Source organism: Cyphomyrmex costatus, unplaced genomic scaffold, assembly GCF_001594065.2.
Source record: "Cyphomyrmex costatus isolate MS0001 unplaced genomic scaffold, Ccosl1.0 scaffold29, whole genome shotgun sequence".
Taxonomy (NCBI): Eukaryota; Metazoa; Arthropoda; class Insecta; order Hymenoptera; family Formicidae; genus Cyphomyrmex; species Cyphomyrmex costatus.
In genome coordinates this window covers 725,141-739,165 of record NW_017277017.1, presented here as the reverse complement: position 1 = coordinate 739,165, position 14,025 = coordinate 725,141, and the positions used below count along the sequence as shown (strand labels likewise).

General features: G+C 32.5%; 4 protein-coding genes across 5 annotated transcripts; 2 read left to right on the top strand and 2 right to left on the bottom strand.

Annotated features, from left to right (window-relative positions):
* Positions 1 to 601: 601 nt before the first annotated feature.
* LOC108775165 (uncharacterized) lies at positions 602 to 4,888 on the top strand. The gene is made up of 8 exons (XM_018541453.1): positions 602 to 710; positions 854 to 961; positions 2,147 to 2,920; positions 3,016 to 3,143; positions 3,217 to 3,375; positions 3,517 to 3,786; positions 3,956 to 4,207; positions 4,513 to 4,888. Exons 1-8 carry the CDS (start codon positions 602 to 604, stop codon positions 4,849 to 4,851), a joined length of 2,139 nt encoding a protein of 712 aa, XP_018396955.1. The 3' UTR covers positions 4,852 to 4,888.
* Positions 4,889 to 5,727: 839 nt separating this feature from the next.
* On the bottom strand, positions 5,728 to 6,451 carry HemK2 (HemK methyltransferase 2). Its single transcript, XM_018541524.1, has one exon. The coding sequence runs from the start codon at positions 6,376 to 6,378 to the stop codon at positions 5,728 to 5,730; it is 651 nt and encodes a 216-aa protein (XP_018397026.1). The 5' UTR covers positions 6,379 to 6,451.
* Snapin (SNAP associated protein) lies at positions 6,447 to 7,472 on the bottom strand. Its single transcript, XM_018541525.1, has 2 exons — positions 7,263 to 7,472; positions 6,447 to 6,792 (listed from the first exon to the last, which is right to left on the bottom strand). The coding sequence occupies exons 1-2, from the start codon at positions 7,412 to 7,414 to the stop codon at positions 6,480 to 6,482; spliced, it is 465 nt and encodes a 154-aa protein (XP_018397027.1). The 5' UTR covers positions 7,415 to 7,472; the 3' UTR covers positions 6,447 to 6,479.
* Positions 7,473 to 8,887: 1,415 nt separating this feature from the next.
* Positions 8,888 to 13,256, top strand: LOC108775226 (lipase 3). 2 transcript variants are annotated; one of them, XM_018541532.1, is made up of 8 exons: positions 8,888 to 8,911; positions 9,082 to 9,194; positions 10,066 to 10,246; positions 10,652 to 10,766; positions 11,523 to 11,766; positions 12,231 to 12,389; positions 12,511 to 12,738; positions 13,074 to 13,256. In XM_018541532.1, the coding sequence occupies exons 2-8, from the start codon at positions 9,126 to 9,128 to the stop codon at positions 13,221 to 13,223; spliced, it is 1,146 nt and encodes a 381-aa protein (XP_018397034.1). In that variant the 5' UTR covers positions 8,888 to 8,911; positions 9,082 to 9,125; the 3' UTR covers positions 13,224 to 13,256. The 2 variants fall into 2 exon arrangements, with proteins under 2 accessions (XP_018397034.1, XP_018397033.1); XM_018541531.1 differs by lacking the exon at positions 8,888 to 8,911 and having other exon boundaries at positions 9,043 to 9,194.
* The last annotated feature ends 769 nt before the right edge of the window (positions 13,257 to 14,025 follow it).

The following is a 14,025-nucleotide window of genomic DNA, read 5'->3' as shown; positions in this document are numbered from 1 at the left end:
GATCCAATTAGAAAACCACCGTGGTATCCTTCGGCGATGCTACTTTCGAAATTCACGATGGATACGGTCGAGCTAAGGTAGTCGTTCTTTGTACGGTTCGCGCATTCCGGCACGCATGTGGAGACCTTGAAAAAAACACGCGCTTAAATGTATAGATACACATAACGCATAAACAGCGATTTTCATAATCGACTACATGGTTTTTCATCGTCCCAGAACACGGAAGCCCAGACCTTGAGGAGAAATCACGCGCGCGCACTCTCGCGTGCCTCTTCTCGCAATAAGTCATCTCGTTTGTACGGTGACGTCAACTGTCAAAAGCTGCGATCATGGTCATATAGATTTCATAATGATCACTTTCTACTTTCGACGAGGAGACCGGCTTACCGCCATCCGCGACTCATCATCCTTGGGTAAATCTCCATATTCCCGCGAGTCAATGACACTTGACCCTCGCAACATCGAAAGCGATTTCGCGCGGGACGATTATTTCTATTGAAGAAATTCCAATCGAAATTGAGAGTATCGATACAGCGTGAAGAGAGAGGAAAGATAGAGAAAAAGTGCTGTCATTAACTGAAATAAAATTTACAGGCCAAGGATGAAGCTCATCGCGGCGATTCTCGTCGTCGCTCTCTCGGGTGCAGCGGTGTGCGGCCAAGACTTCGGCGGTCACGCGCTCTTTGTGAGAACCGCAGACGCGGATCCCGGTAAGAAAAATACGCGAGAATTCTATATAAGTTTGCCTTAAGCACAATCAGCGAAGGAGAGCGAGAGAGAGAAAGAGAGAGAGAGGCACTATAATTGTTGTGGTGATAAATTGATCACAAACGAATGGTTTAAAATTCATTAGCACACTCGAGAGTCCAACGGGCTGCTGCCTCGGTATCGCCGGCAGACGTGATGGCACAAAATATCCTAGAGTGGATTCAAGGGATCTACCAGCAGGGCACACGTAAAAGTAGGTTTCCGAGTTTCGTCGTCGTCAACAGGAAACGGCACGAAGCCATCCTCGTCGCCATACGCGCATATTAACGAGTATTCTCTTATGATGATCGAATTTAGCTGCAGTCTAACGTTGCGCGCTGATTTATAGACAGTTCAGTGCCGCTGATGGTCAGAGATGGATGCTATTATGGATGTATATTGCGCAAAAGAAAGCTGCGACTATGCGCAGCCAATACCGCCTCACCAATTTAGATATTATAGACGCACAAAATCATTCATCCATAAACACGCATAACATAGCTACGCTATTAATCAATCATTTTAACGTGACATTTAGAAGTCACAGAATTAGCTTTATGTTCGGCACTGGGAATGGCTTTGATGCACGTTTGTTCGAACTGACAATAAATCGTTCTCTTACAAAGTATTAAGTCAATGCACTCTTAATTAACTTTAAAATATACTCTCTTGTTTTTTTTTCTTTAATTAAAAGTCAAAGAGACCGATCAACACGACTAAAAAAACTGATCAATATTTAAGGACTTCGATGGCATTATTGATAGCTTCGATGTAAAGTATAAGTACATTTTTTACTATTACTGATTGTAATGACAATTGCTTTCTAGTCCTATTTTATCAACAGAAAGTTTCAAAACGATTAACTTTAATCCATAGAGTTTTTAATATATACAATATCTTAATAAATAAATGCTATCAAAGCCATAAAATGCTTTTAATAAATCGTTTTTTTTTGTAGCTGACTAAACTCAATATACTCTTAATTAACTCTTTAGAACCTATGCTTTCCTTTACCTATTTTTTTTTTTAATCAACATTTAAAGAGTCTGATGAACATATATAAAACTGATCGATGTTCATAGATTATCGATAATTTCAATGATAAATATCATCATTACCATGAGTATATTTGTGAAGCTTTTGAATGACAGCAACTTTCTATTTTATCAATAGTACAAAGCAATACGATAACTTTAATCCAAAGAATTTTGAATTTATATAATATCTTAATTTTTATATCGTAAATGAAAAACAAATCAATTTTAAGTTGGAAAAATTTCATAAAGTAATTGTTTTAAAAAATTAGTTTTACAGTACTTTACATTACTTTTCATTGATGCCATCGTAGTAACCACGATTTACAAAGGAGTCTCACTCTTGAGCCCACGTATTTTTACAGTTCGCCAACAATCGGATTCGAATGCATACTTGCCACCCTACAGCACTCAACGACCGCCCGAAAAACCCCGACCTTTCCAGGCTACGGCTTCTCAACAGAGTGACATATCAGGTTATACCCCTCAGCGCCCATCATCGCTGTACACCCCACCAAATATTGGTTACTCGTCATCTGGGCAACCTTCCACGCCATTTTCTACTCCAAGACCGAGCCAACAACCTTCATCAACGTACGTGCCGCAAGGTTTCAGAGGCTCTACGTCCTACAACCCCCGACCGAGTCAGCCTTCGTACTCCAACGCGGGCTCGTCGGCCTTTCCGCCGCTGAATCCCCCAGAATCGTCGTCCACTTACCTACCACCGCAGCCACCGCTTTTCCCATCGACCAGTCCAAGACCTCCTTCCGAATCCATCGGTAAGAACGAAGAACTCGCTTACTCTCTAGGTGCACATACGGGTGTAGACACAAGCATCCAAATTTCTAAAAATATTCCGAAAGCACCTTTTAGTATACCATTTAGTAATACAGCACCAAATCAATTGGAGATTACCAGCATTATGCCATCTGAGTATCCTTTAGGAGCCTCTGGACCCTCAGGACCACCTCCGACAAGAGGCTATCCTAGTTCAGGTTACCCCAGTTCGAGCGGGGGATATTCGACTAGCGAGAGACCATTTCCTCCCTTTACTACATCAGGTGAAACTGGAACAGGCGCTGTTACCGGCGAAGCTGCCACAGGAGAAGGCCCGCGAACTACTGAAACTGGAACTGGAGGTATTTGTTAGTTTATACAGTCAGTATAATATAAATACAGAATACATGAAAAAATAATTTTATTTAAAAAATTATAATTTTGTTTTATTTTTTAGAGACTCAAACTGAAGATGATCTCAGTCATCCACCGCATATTCATAGTCTTGATGTCCAGTGCAGTAAGACAATGATGACAATCAATATCGAATTTAATCGTGCTTACGACGGCATTATTTATTCTAAAGTAAGCGTAAAACAAAACGATCTTTTGCCCAAAAAATTACCGATAACAATATATGAATTTTGTCTAATTTCAGGGATTTTTTATGAATCCGGATTGTACTTACGTAAAGCAAAATTCCGGCTCAATAACATATTCTTTTACGGTGAATCTGGACTCCTGCGGAACTCAATTCATCAATGATTTCGAGGGTGAAGCTGGTCAAGCGTATTTGGAAAACGTCCTCGTATTACAAGTCGGTGTCGAACTAACTAAATTTATTAGCTTGATTTTCCACGGGTTTTATTTGTTACATTTAGTAGCTCGTAAAAAAAAAAATCACATGTGATTGAAAATAATTATTAGACTTTGAAATAAAAAATTCTTATTGCTAAAGAATGAGCCGGGTATACAAGAAGTCTGGGATACAGTTCGAAGAGTGCGATGTCTCTGGGAAGGGAACATCAATAAGGCCCTAACGGTGAATCTCTCAGTAGATATGTTGAACCAGGAAATCGTTACCTTTAGTGGCGATACTGCGACAGCTAAACTGGATATTCAAATCGGCAAAGGACCTTTCGCACCTGCAGCCGATGGACTCGTAAAGATCGGAGAAACCATGACTTTAGTTGTTTCCGTAGAGGGCGATCCTGGTTTCGATCTTCAGGTACTTGTTGAAATATCTTATATGCGCGTAATGTGATTATTAATAGAATTGTGTTTCAACATAAAAAATATATAATTTTTAAGCGTGTTCTATTTTTATTTTTAATATTACAAAATTTTTATTTGTTATATAAATATAAATTAAACAATCATTTATAATTACTTTCAAGGTGCGTGACTGTTTGGCGCGAGACGAAGCCTCAACCAATATGCTGCAGCTCACGGACGAAAGAGGCTGCATTTTGAAACCGAAATTGTTCGGTGCCTTCCAAAAGACAAATGATACTGGCAATACAGGCGCTTCCATTATTGCTTATGCGTTCTTCCAAGCATTTAAATTCCCTGATGTTATGGATCTGTTCATCGAATGTAATGTCGAACTATGTAAAACTAATTGTGAACCTTGTCCGGAAGCGAACCAAGTAAGCCACAAAATCAATATTCAAATATAACACATTATACATAATATCCGATAAAATAATCACATCCATTGAAATTAACATTCGTATGACATATTTTAATTCTTCTCTTTTTATGCTCTCGTTTTATGCCTTTTTAATTCATCACTTCTTATGACAACTGAAAACATTTTTCTTATAATTATTTATAAAATGTTTTTAAATATTCGAAATGATTTTAAATTTTACACAATTCTTTATTTCACGAAATAAATCACATTAAAAACTTTACACCTTTTTCACATATTACAAAAAATCAAATGTTTTAGCAAATCGAGCCAGGAAGACGTCGCCGCTCGATAACATATGCATCACCGTCGACCAACTTGTCGAATGCGGTTCTGTTATCAGATCCAGTTCGTGTCGGGCGACGTTTCAAAGTGATTATGTTAGATGATTTAAGTACAGCATCCAGTCAGATCCTGGAAAGTATGGAAGAAACGGCTGTCGAGACAATGATAAAAGCGAAAGAAATCTGCATGAGCAACAGTGGATTTTACACAACTTTCTCTCTTATGTTAAGCACACTTTTTGTCGCGACCATATGCGCGGCTGTGTTATATATTAAGTTACAACGAATTCGCAGACCAAAATTCGTGGATTCGTAGGACGTATTATTTTATAATACCTTTTTACCGTAATAATACCAAGAAAGAGTTGCGTAGAAAACAACGAACGCGTGCCAGTAATCAAATAATAATTTAAACGATAAGAGATATTATTGTATCGCTTTATAATCATTCAATCGTGAAAAAACTGCTGAAGATAAATGTGTATATTAAGACTTTTAAAACTGTTATTAATAGTAGGTAAAGAAATTCTTATCTAGCTCTTCTTGCTTTTAAATATTTATAACTAAATTTTTATAAAACTCTTATCCAAACACATAGAAAATTTATTCTGCTGGATAGCAGAATAGGAAAGAGTAGCCATATTTATACATCAATCTATAAACATCTAACAAACTACTCGTACAAGTCTTCAAACGACGAGAGTGCTCACTTTGCGTAATGCTTGAATACCAATACGATATGGTATTTATTGCGATAATTCAACATAATGTAAATCATAAGTACTTATATGAAAATAAATTATATTTGTAAAAAAGATATACTCTTTTTTATCAGCTTCCATTTATCATTTTCTTTTTTAAACGAATAAATACTGCTAAAGATATTTATAAAAGTATACATAGATAAGGAATAAAATTATTTTACGCAATATATTATTATGCCTGTATATATTAATTGCAATTATATAATACATAACAATGATTTAAAAATAATACAAATGATGTTTTACAGCTATCTACAAACAGCAATATAATATAACATAATTCAAATAAATGTAGTCCATTTATCTGTAATTTATTACTATACATAATAATTAGATTCATAGCATACAATCAATGAACTTTTTTCTTGTATCATAAAATTGAACTCTTTCAAAATATCCTGTGAATGTTATATCCTTCACATATTATGTTAACTTTTCGTTTCCTCAATTTTATGAAAACGTAAAATATACAAATGCTCTCCTCTTACTTTCCGTTCATGAACAATTTTACCAGACATATTTAATTTTTTAAATGCGCTCAAGATATATTCAGGATCATTTTCTTTGATAACAACTAAATAAAACAATCCTGTATCTGACAAGATTTTTGGAATAGTAGCGAATACTTGTTCCATAACTTGCCTACCATTTTTACCACCTGCCCAAGTTCTGAATACAAGTCTATCATCTACTACTTCATCATATTCTGTAACTACATATGGAGGATTAAATAAAATAATGTCAAATGTATATTTAATTTGTATGCAATCTAATAAATTCATTTGAAGGACATCTACATCGACCGAATTAATCAGACTAGTTCTTCTCGTGGCTCTACATGCATCAGGATTTATATCAGTTGCAATAAACTGAACATTATGATGTCTTTTTAATGCCATTGCTAAAGCCGTGATAACAATGCCAGAGCCACTACCTATCTCTAAACAAATCCTTGGCTTTATCGCATGCAGAATCTCTAAATCTGCTTCCAAAGCATCCACCAAAAGATATGAATCCTCAGAAGGCTCATAAACTGTATTAAGCTCTTCATCAGATAGTTTAACTATTGGAGTCTCCATAATTTATAGGAAAAAATGTAATAAAATCTTATAAAACTTATAAATAATCGTTTAGTAACAATTTGGTCATATCTTATAGATCATAGGTTTAATATCGGAAATTATTCCTGCTTGTCAGTCTCTGCTTGAGCTGATTCTTCTTTATCCACTTCGATACTTGTGCTGTTATATGCAGAACTATTATCTAGTAGTGTTTTTCGTTTGGCAGTACTCTTCTCGACAGCTTGATGCACCTTATTCAAGCACTCTTGCGTACTTTGCAAAATGTTGCTAACAATAGTAATCTTATGCTTAGCATTAACTAGTTTTTTTACATAGGAATCTGTGTCTAACGGATACTGCAATGCTTCGTTGATTTTTTGAAGTTCCTCCGTTAAGGATTCAATCCGTTGTTTCAGTTCAATTTGGCATATCCTACAAAAAAATAATAGTCAAATCAAATAAACTTTTGATTTTTGTACGTAACATAATGTATCAAATAAACGTATAAATAAAGATAAATGTGATTTGATATTGTGGCTATTTTTCTTTTAAGAGACACGATCAACATAAACGTTATTATGTCTTTTTTCAATAACAATAATGTTCATTTCCATCAATATAGATTAATTTTAATCTCAGTTCAACTTGCTCTTCGTCTTTTTATAGTTCTAAAAATTAGAAAAAAATGAACAAAGTTAAACCGAGATTAAAGTTAATCTACATTGGTGAAAACGGGTATAACAAAGATGATACTTGTGTCGACTGTGCCTACTAAAAAGAAAATACACTCTTCTCTGCAAAAACACTAAAGAAACAAGCATGCAAAGTGTAACCGTGACATAGAAGAGGTTTATCGTTCGTATACGCCCAGCAATGAATCACAAAGGGAAAATTGTGGGTACCTTGTAGCGCGAATTCTATCGTCCAATTGGTCCACTGTAGGTTTCAGGAGGCTCATGAGACCCTCCGTTAATGCATCTCGCGTGGGATTTTCGCAAAAGTCATCTATCTTGTCATCGATCGAAGTATTGTCACTCGCTGTATCCACATCCATGTTACAACTTACAACCGTAATACGACGTATATCATATAATGTAAGGTTAAGTGTGGAAGGTTAGAAAGTGAAGACGCACTGACGCATTCATGAATCTCGAACGGTCGAACGTCGCACCGCTCAGTGATTGGCTCGCTCTCGTTTCGAGATATATCGATAATGGAAATTTTGATTTTTTAAATTTAGAAAGGAAGAAATATTGCGATTTTTAATCATAAAAAGACCGAAACAGGCAAATTTTGTACAAAAAATAATTTATAAAAAAGTTTTAGAATAAAATTATTTCTATTTATCTCCAAGTCAAAATATTTTTTTAAAATAATTATTTTTAATAGTTTTCAAAGACTTTTTTAATAATTATATAATTTTCTAAAAATGTTATGGATGTAGACGAATATAAAGATATTTTTATTATAAACATTTGTTGATATCTTAAATAGTTTTTCAAATATAACGAAAAAAGATAAAAATTGCTTTATATTATAAGGATATAAGAAATGCAGAAAAACCATTACAGCACAAAACCGTTTTTGTACTATAACTGATATTTTCTAAATTCTTCTATTTACATAACCTATATATGTATATAAAACTTCATTAAAATCAAGATTTGATACTTCGTGAGGTTCCCTTGTGAATATATAATATTTATTAATCTACGTAATTATTTTATTTTATTATATCGTAGTCCTAATTACCCGAATAGTATAATAAATTAATAAAAACTTTAAGGAGATTTCTAGTTTTAAAGATTAAGAAAAAACATTTTTGTCTTTATTTTTAAATCAAGAAAAAAGGTTTTGTCTTTATTTTTAAATTTTTATGATTGGAACAATATCTCAAATTAATGTGAAGAAAAATTGATCAATTAATTTGTTTTTAGGTGGTTCTTTAATAAATCGAGTAATCGAGTAAATTGATATTATAGGACGTCAGATAGCAAAAAATTAGCTAAGTTGCGTTCTCTCTCTCTCTCTCTCTCTCTCTCTAAAAAAAAATTGCAAAATTTTCAATCTTTAAGAATAAGAGTTCGCTCTGTAGGATAAAATTATACTCCAACGAATTTAGAGAATAAGGCCCTGCGCATAATGAAGGAAATATTAGGAACAGGAATAGATATTATGATTTTAACCTATCAGATACCAGTTATATCGGAATACACGGTTTCTGATAGGTTAAAATTATAATATCTATTCCTGTTCCTAATATTTCCTCCATTGTTAGGCGCAGGGCCTAAGTACATAAAATATCATAAATGAGAAGAATAAACTGTATTAAAACAAGGTGCAACTTAGCCAAACAATTTTACATGTGCATCTTCAATTAGTTTTCATAATTATTAGATGACTAATGCTACAGATGATTATGCATCTACTTTTTCTATCTTCCTTCTGCCCCCTCTCTCTCTCTCTCTCCCCCTCTTCCGATTGATAAACATATTCGTCATTGTTTCCCACTAAAGAAAATGTGAGAGAGACAAAAAGACTTCAGTTATAGGTACGTATATAGAAAGAGCGTAGTCGTACTTCTCAACTTAATTTTTCGCTGTTATATCTTGAGGAACCCGCGATATTTAATTCCAATTAATCCGTCATCGGTTCTATCGTATACCGTTACAATGCTGATCGTGATGACGTTCCTTTTGCTGTTCTACGACCTGGCCGCAGCTGTGACATTCGACATCTCGCAAGATCTCTCATTGAACGTGTTTATGAAAATGATGCAGGAAAGCAGAGAACTGGCAAATAGCATCAAATGCAATCCTGATGATCTTAATACGGTAAGAGAGAGAAAGAGAGAGAGAGAGAGAGAGAGAGAGTAAACATATTTTTTCTATATTTCGAATTTAGATTTTATAATGCACAATCATATATTAAAAATTATCTCAATTACAATCTTAAAACACTTATTATTATCAATACAAAGTTTTGAGTAAGACCCTTTATAAGATCCTTATTCTTACTTGTTATGTTATTTCATTAGCCGAATGGCATCTTAAAAACATTTAAGATCAGATTTAAAATAATCTTTAAGTATAAGATAATATTTTTGAACATGGCCGGAGACACTACCGCGTCTCCTAATGTTATAAATATCCTAAAAAGATTGATAGCCTATCAAGATTGATTTTCATAATCCGTCCTTATATTTCAAGATTATCTTAAATAACATTTCAAGATGTTAATATATCTTGAGATGATTCCCAGTAAACCTTAAGACAGAAAAACAAAAGAAGAGAGTAAAAGAGAAAGAATTTTTAAAGATAATTTTTTAATTTTATTAAAATCTTATTAAATAATATCAAAATGTCTTTAATCTGTAAAATGTTTTCTAAAAGAGCTCTTTATGATCTCTTTAGCTAACTTATAAATACTATTAATAAACAATATTACGCAGCATCACCACTATAGATAAAGACAGTGGAATTTAATTACTCATAAGAATAAAAACCATATAAGATATAATGGAAGTTCAACATAATGAGATATTTAAGACTGCAATTTGTATCATTAGTGATAATATGACATAAGATAAAACGGCGATTATGAGTCACTCATAGTCGCCATTTTATCTTATTTTTATTGTATTATAGTAATGTGAATCTGCATTATTACATTTAGTAATAAATAATTTGTTTTTGTTTTTTCCAGCTGCAAATGATAAAAAAAGCTGGTTATCCAGCAGAGGCTCATATTGTACAGACGGAAGACGGTTACCTCTTAACACTTCATCGTATTCCAGGTGATAAGAATCAGTCATCTGTATTGTTGCAGCATGGTCTTTTAGGCAGCTCCGCCGACTGGGTCATTCCCGGCAAGGATAAAGGACTTGGTACTACTTCAATCAATTTTAAGAAACTATCGATTACGTTTCTGACAAAATACCGAAAAATAAATTCTCAAATTCCACAATCAAGAAAAAACATGCATATTTTAATTTCAATTTTTTGGAAGTTTCCATTTTTATTTTTGTAATATTATTTAATATTTTGTAATATTATATTTTGTATGCTAATAACTTTATATATTAAAATAAGATACTTTTCTTCTGGATTTTACATAAAATTTCACTTTGCTCAAAATGAGATTAATAAAAAGTTTAATAAAAAGTTTATCACATAAAAAATAAAAAATTTATCAGACGATTCGGGTGTCTAGATTTTGTATATAATACTATAAAGCTAAAATATTTTTACATAAGTAGCTACGGTGATCAATATTTTCTTTTTTATACTAGCTTTTATATTGGCCGATCAGGGATATGATATTTGGTTGGGTAATTTTCGTGGAAATACTGACTCGAGGGCGCACATTTCTTTATCTCCATCGGATTCAAGATTTTGGAATTTCAGGTACTTGCATTAAGGAAATAAGAAGAAAATAATAGTGCGCGTTAAAAATGACAATACTTGTAACAATGTATATTTAATAATAAGTATTGTTACCAATTCTTTAAAAGAAACTGATACGAGTATATTAAAAATTGAAGTTATATTTAAAAAGTACATACATTAAAGTGCATTTATTTGTTATTGTATTACGTCTAATGAGCATTATTATTAATTAATTATAGTTTGTCGTTAGGCTTTTTACAAAACCTTCATCCTATTTTCACAAATAATATCATAATGAAAATAATATCATAATATAATAGGATTGGCTTTTCCAATCTTCTAATACAAAATCGATTGAAAATATTTGGTTAATCGTGAAAATAAAAAGAAAAATAAATATTTACTATAAATTTACTGGTATTTAAAAGAATTTGAAAACCGTATCTAAAATTCTAATCACAAATTTCGTGGAAAGCATGTCATGATGATAAACTATGATCATAATAATGATGATATACATAGTTATGTTAATTGCAAGTAAATGCATTTTAATGCATGTGTGTGTAATGCACTTTTAAAATATAATTTTCATTTTTAATTTACTTACTCAATTTTTTCAGAGAATTGTCGACATTTATATGTATAGCATTAAGTAATTTACAGTAAAAATTTATGAAAGTTGATTAATTAATTTTATATTACTATAATGTGACAATACATTTTATTATATGTATATAGTATTTTATGTTGTATATTGATTAAAACTTTTATCAGCTTTCACGAATTGGGCATCTATGATTTACCTGCGATGATCTCGTATATCACGAATATGACGTTACACCCATTGCACACATACATTGGTCATTCGATGGGTGCAACTGCTTCTTACGTGATGGCAGCAGAACGTCCAGATATTGCCCGAATAGTGCGAACAATAATTAGTCTTGCACCTGCAGTTTTTGTAAAACATATAAAAAGTCCAATACGATTTTTAGCTCCTTACGTGAACAATTTAAAGGTAATGTATTATTAGAAAATAAATTTATTATTATATAGTGATCTAAGGATTTAAAATAACATGTTAAGAATTAAGCTACATTAATTAGTAGATAACACTTTTTCTTATAATTTTACGATATCTACATGAATAAAGAATATTTCTTTATGCTTCACTATTACTTTTCAAAGACAGTCTTTATCTTTTAAGTTTGCTAGCAAAAAATTTTTTTTCTGCTCTTACTTATTGTTATATTTATATGTTATCTATGATATGTAATAGTGTTACGTTATCAATCTTTGATTACAGTTTTAACAAACGTTTACGAATTAAGATTAAGATCGAAGATCATTTATATAAATTCAATTCGATAAATTGTGCTTCAAATGAAGATATCTATTTATTTTCAAATATTAGCTAAAATCAGAGCATTTACATTATATTATATGTAAATATATCGTAATTAAGGAATCCATGAATTACAGATAATCGCGCATTTCTTCGGCGAGGACGAGTTCCTACCACATAATGGTGTGCTGCAATTTCTGGCGAAGCACGGCTGCGAGGTAACGTACGTTGAAAAGGAGATCTGCACCAACTTAATATTTTTAATCTGTGGATTCGATGAAGAACAATTCGATCACGTAAGTATTATATTCTACATCGTGATAAAAAATCATCAAAGTGTAACTCCGATCAGTGCTTCGATTGTCATGTTTGACATATGCGATCATTCTTCAGATCAGATATTATATTATTTTTTAGACTCTGCTACCTGTGATTTTGAATCACGATCCAGCCGGTGCTTCGACCAAAACAATGGTGCACTTCGGCCAGGAAATCGAATCGGGCAAATTTCGCCAATATGACTACGGTCGCGAGAAAAATCTGTTGATCTACAACGCAACTGAACCGCCGGACTACAATCTAGCGAACATTACTGTGCCAATTGGGATATTCTACGCAGACAATGATTTGTTGGCTGATAGTTTGGTAGGTAGAGGGAAAATTTAGATGGAAGAAACACGTAGGACATATTGTACGTATAAAATACATATTAAAAATTGATTCGTGTTACCTTGTGAATCAAACTTTAGATAACATATCGTTATGATTATGTTATACTCATCGCATTACTATTTTTTTTCTTTATCAGCGTAAATATTTGAAATTTCGAAAGTTTAAATTCGATGAGAAGATAAAAATATTCCCACAAAAATTACCTAATCTAATACAAAAGATAGCACAAAGAAAAACATTGCGTATAAAATACAGAGTAAATAAGTAAGATAACACACGTGATAACGTATGGTTTCTTTCTTTTTAAGGATGTGAAGAAGCTATACAAATCGTTATCCAACATTTTGGACTTGTACCGAGTACCATTGCCTAAATTCAATCATTTGGATTTTATCTGGGGCAAAGATGCGCCTAAGTTTGTGTACAAGAGACTGCTTAAGATCATGAAGAAGATTTGAATCTGTTTAAGATCCTGAAGTAGATAATCATCATGACCGATAATAAAGATAAAAGATGACTGAGACACCAAAATTATTTTGGTGCTGTGATCGTACATTAAAAAAAATTAGCTCATGGCATTTTGCAATAGTTTATGTATAGAATTATAGAATATGCATGTAAGAGCTATTTTAATGTTTAAATCGTTATATTAGTGAATCTCAAGTAATGAGGTTTGTAATATAAGTAAATTTATAAAAAATTATAATTTAATTGTTACACAATTTGATGATATTTATTTATGTAACCATTAGTAATATTTTCATTAAACGAAATTGATAGCGCGTTTCAAAATAATAATTTTATTCTTCCTTTAATAAGAAGTTTGATTATCAGATGTGTTTTTTTACGCTTATACTTCTTCGTTTATGTCCGCCACTTCTATCAAACCTTGAGCTATAACTTTACTAATTTTTTTGAAAAAATACACATTCCAGAGCATTATCTTAATCAACATAAAATCTCAAATTGTGACATAAGACATCTTTAAGTTGTCTTTTAAACGTAAAGAAACGTCTTATCTGATTTTAAACACTTTTTCTTGTCTGAAATCATGGATGCAGTTTATCATGATGTTGGCGAACGCCTTATTATTTGATACCAGCATAACAGCGGAAAGTGGTCGAATTGTGCGCATTTAAGAGATATTTGTTTTCCTGGGATGATTTTCCAAGTTCAAAGTGATATAAGTATGGAAATAATAGAAACAATAAACATTCCTCTACCATCACGTATCCTTATATTAAACAGATTTTCATTTAA

Excerpts from the sequence above, each read along its gene's own strand:
- HemK2 (XM_018541524.1), bottom strand. The coding sequence starts at position 6,378 with ATGGAGACTCCAATAGTTAAACTATCTGATGAAGAGCTTAATACAGTT.
- LOC108775165 (XM_018541453.1), top strand. The coding sequence starts at position 602 with ATGAAGCTCATCGCGGCGATTCTCGTCGTCGCTCTCTCGGGTGCAGCG. Across the intron at positions 711-853 it reads AACCGCAGACGCGGATCCCG|CACACTCGAGAGTCCAACGG; the intron begins GTAAGAAAAATA and ends AAAATTCATTAG. Across the intron at positions 4,208-4,512 it reads CTTGTCCGGAAGCGAACCAA|CAAATCGAGCCAGGAAGACG; the intron begins GTAAGCCACAAA and ends CAAATGTTTTAG.
- Snapin (XM_018541525.1), bottom strand. The coding sequence starts at position 7,414 with ATGGATGTGGATACAGCGAGTGACAATACTTCGATCGATGACAAGATA. Across the intron at positions 6,793-7,262 it reads GATAGAATTCGCGCTACAAG|GATATGCCAAATTGAACTGA; the intron begins GTACCCACAATT and ends ATTTTTTTGTAG.
- LOC108775226 (XM_018541531.1), top strand. The coding sequence starts at position 9,045 with ATGACGTTCCTTTTGCTGTTCTACGACCTGGCCGCAGCTGTGACATTC. Across the intron at positions 12,390-12,510 it reads ATGAAGAACAATTCGATCAC|ACTCTGCTACCTGTGATTTT; the intron begins GTAAGTATTATA and ends ATTATTTTTTAG. Across the intron at positions 12,739-13,073 it reads ATTTGTTGGCTGATAGTTTG|GATGTGAAGAAGCTATACAA; the intron begins GTAGGTAGAGGG and ends TTTCTTTTTAAG.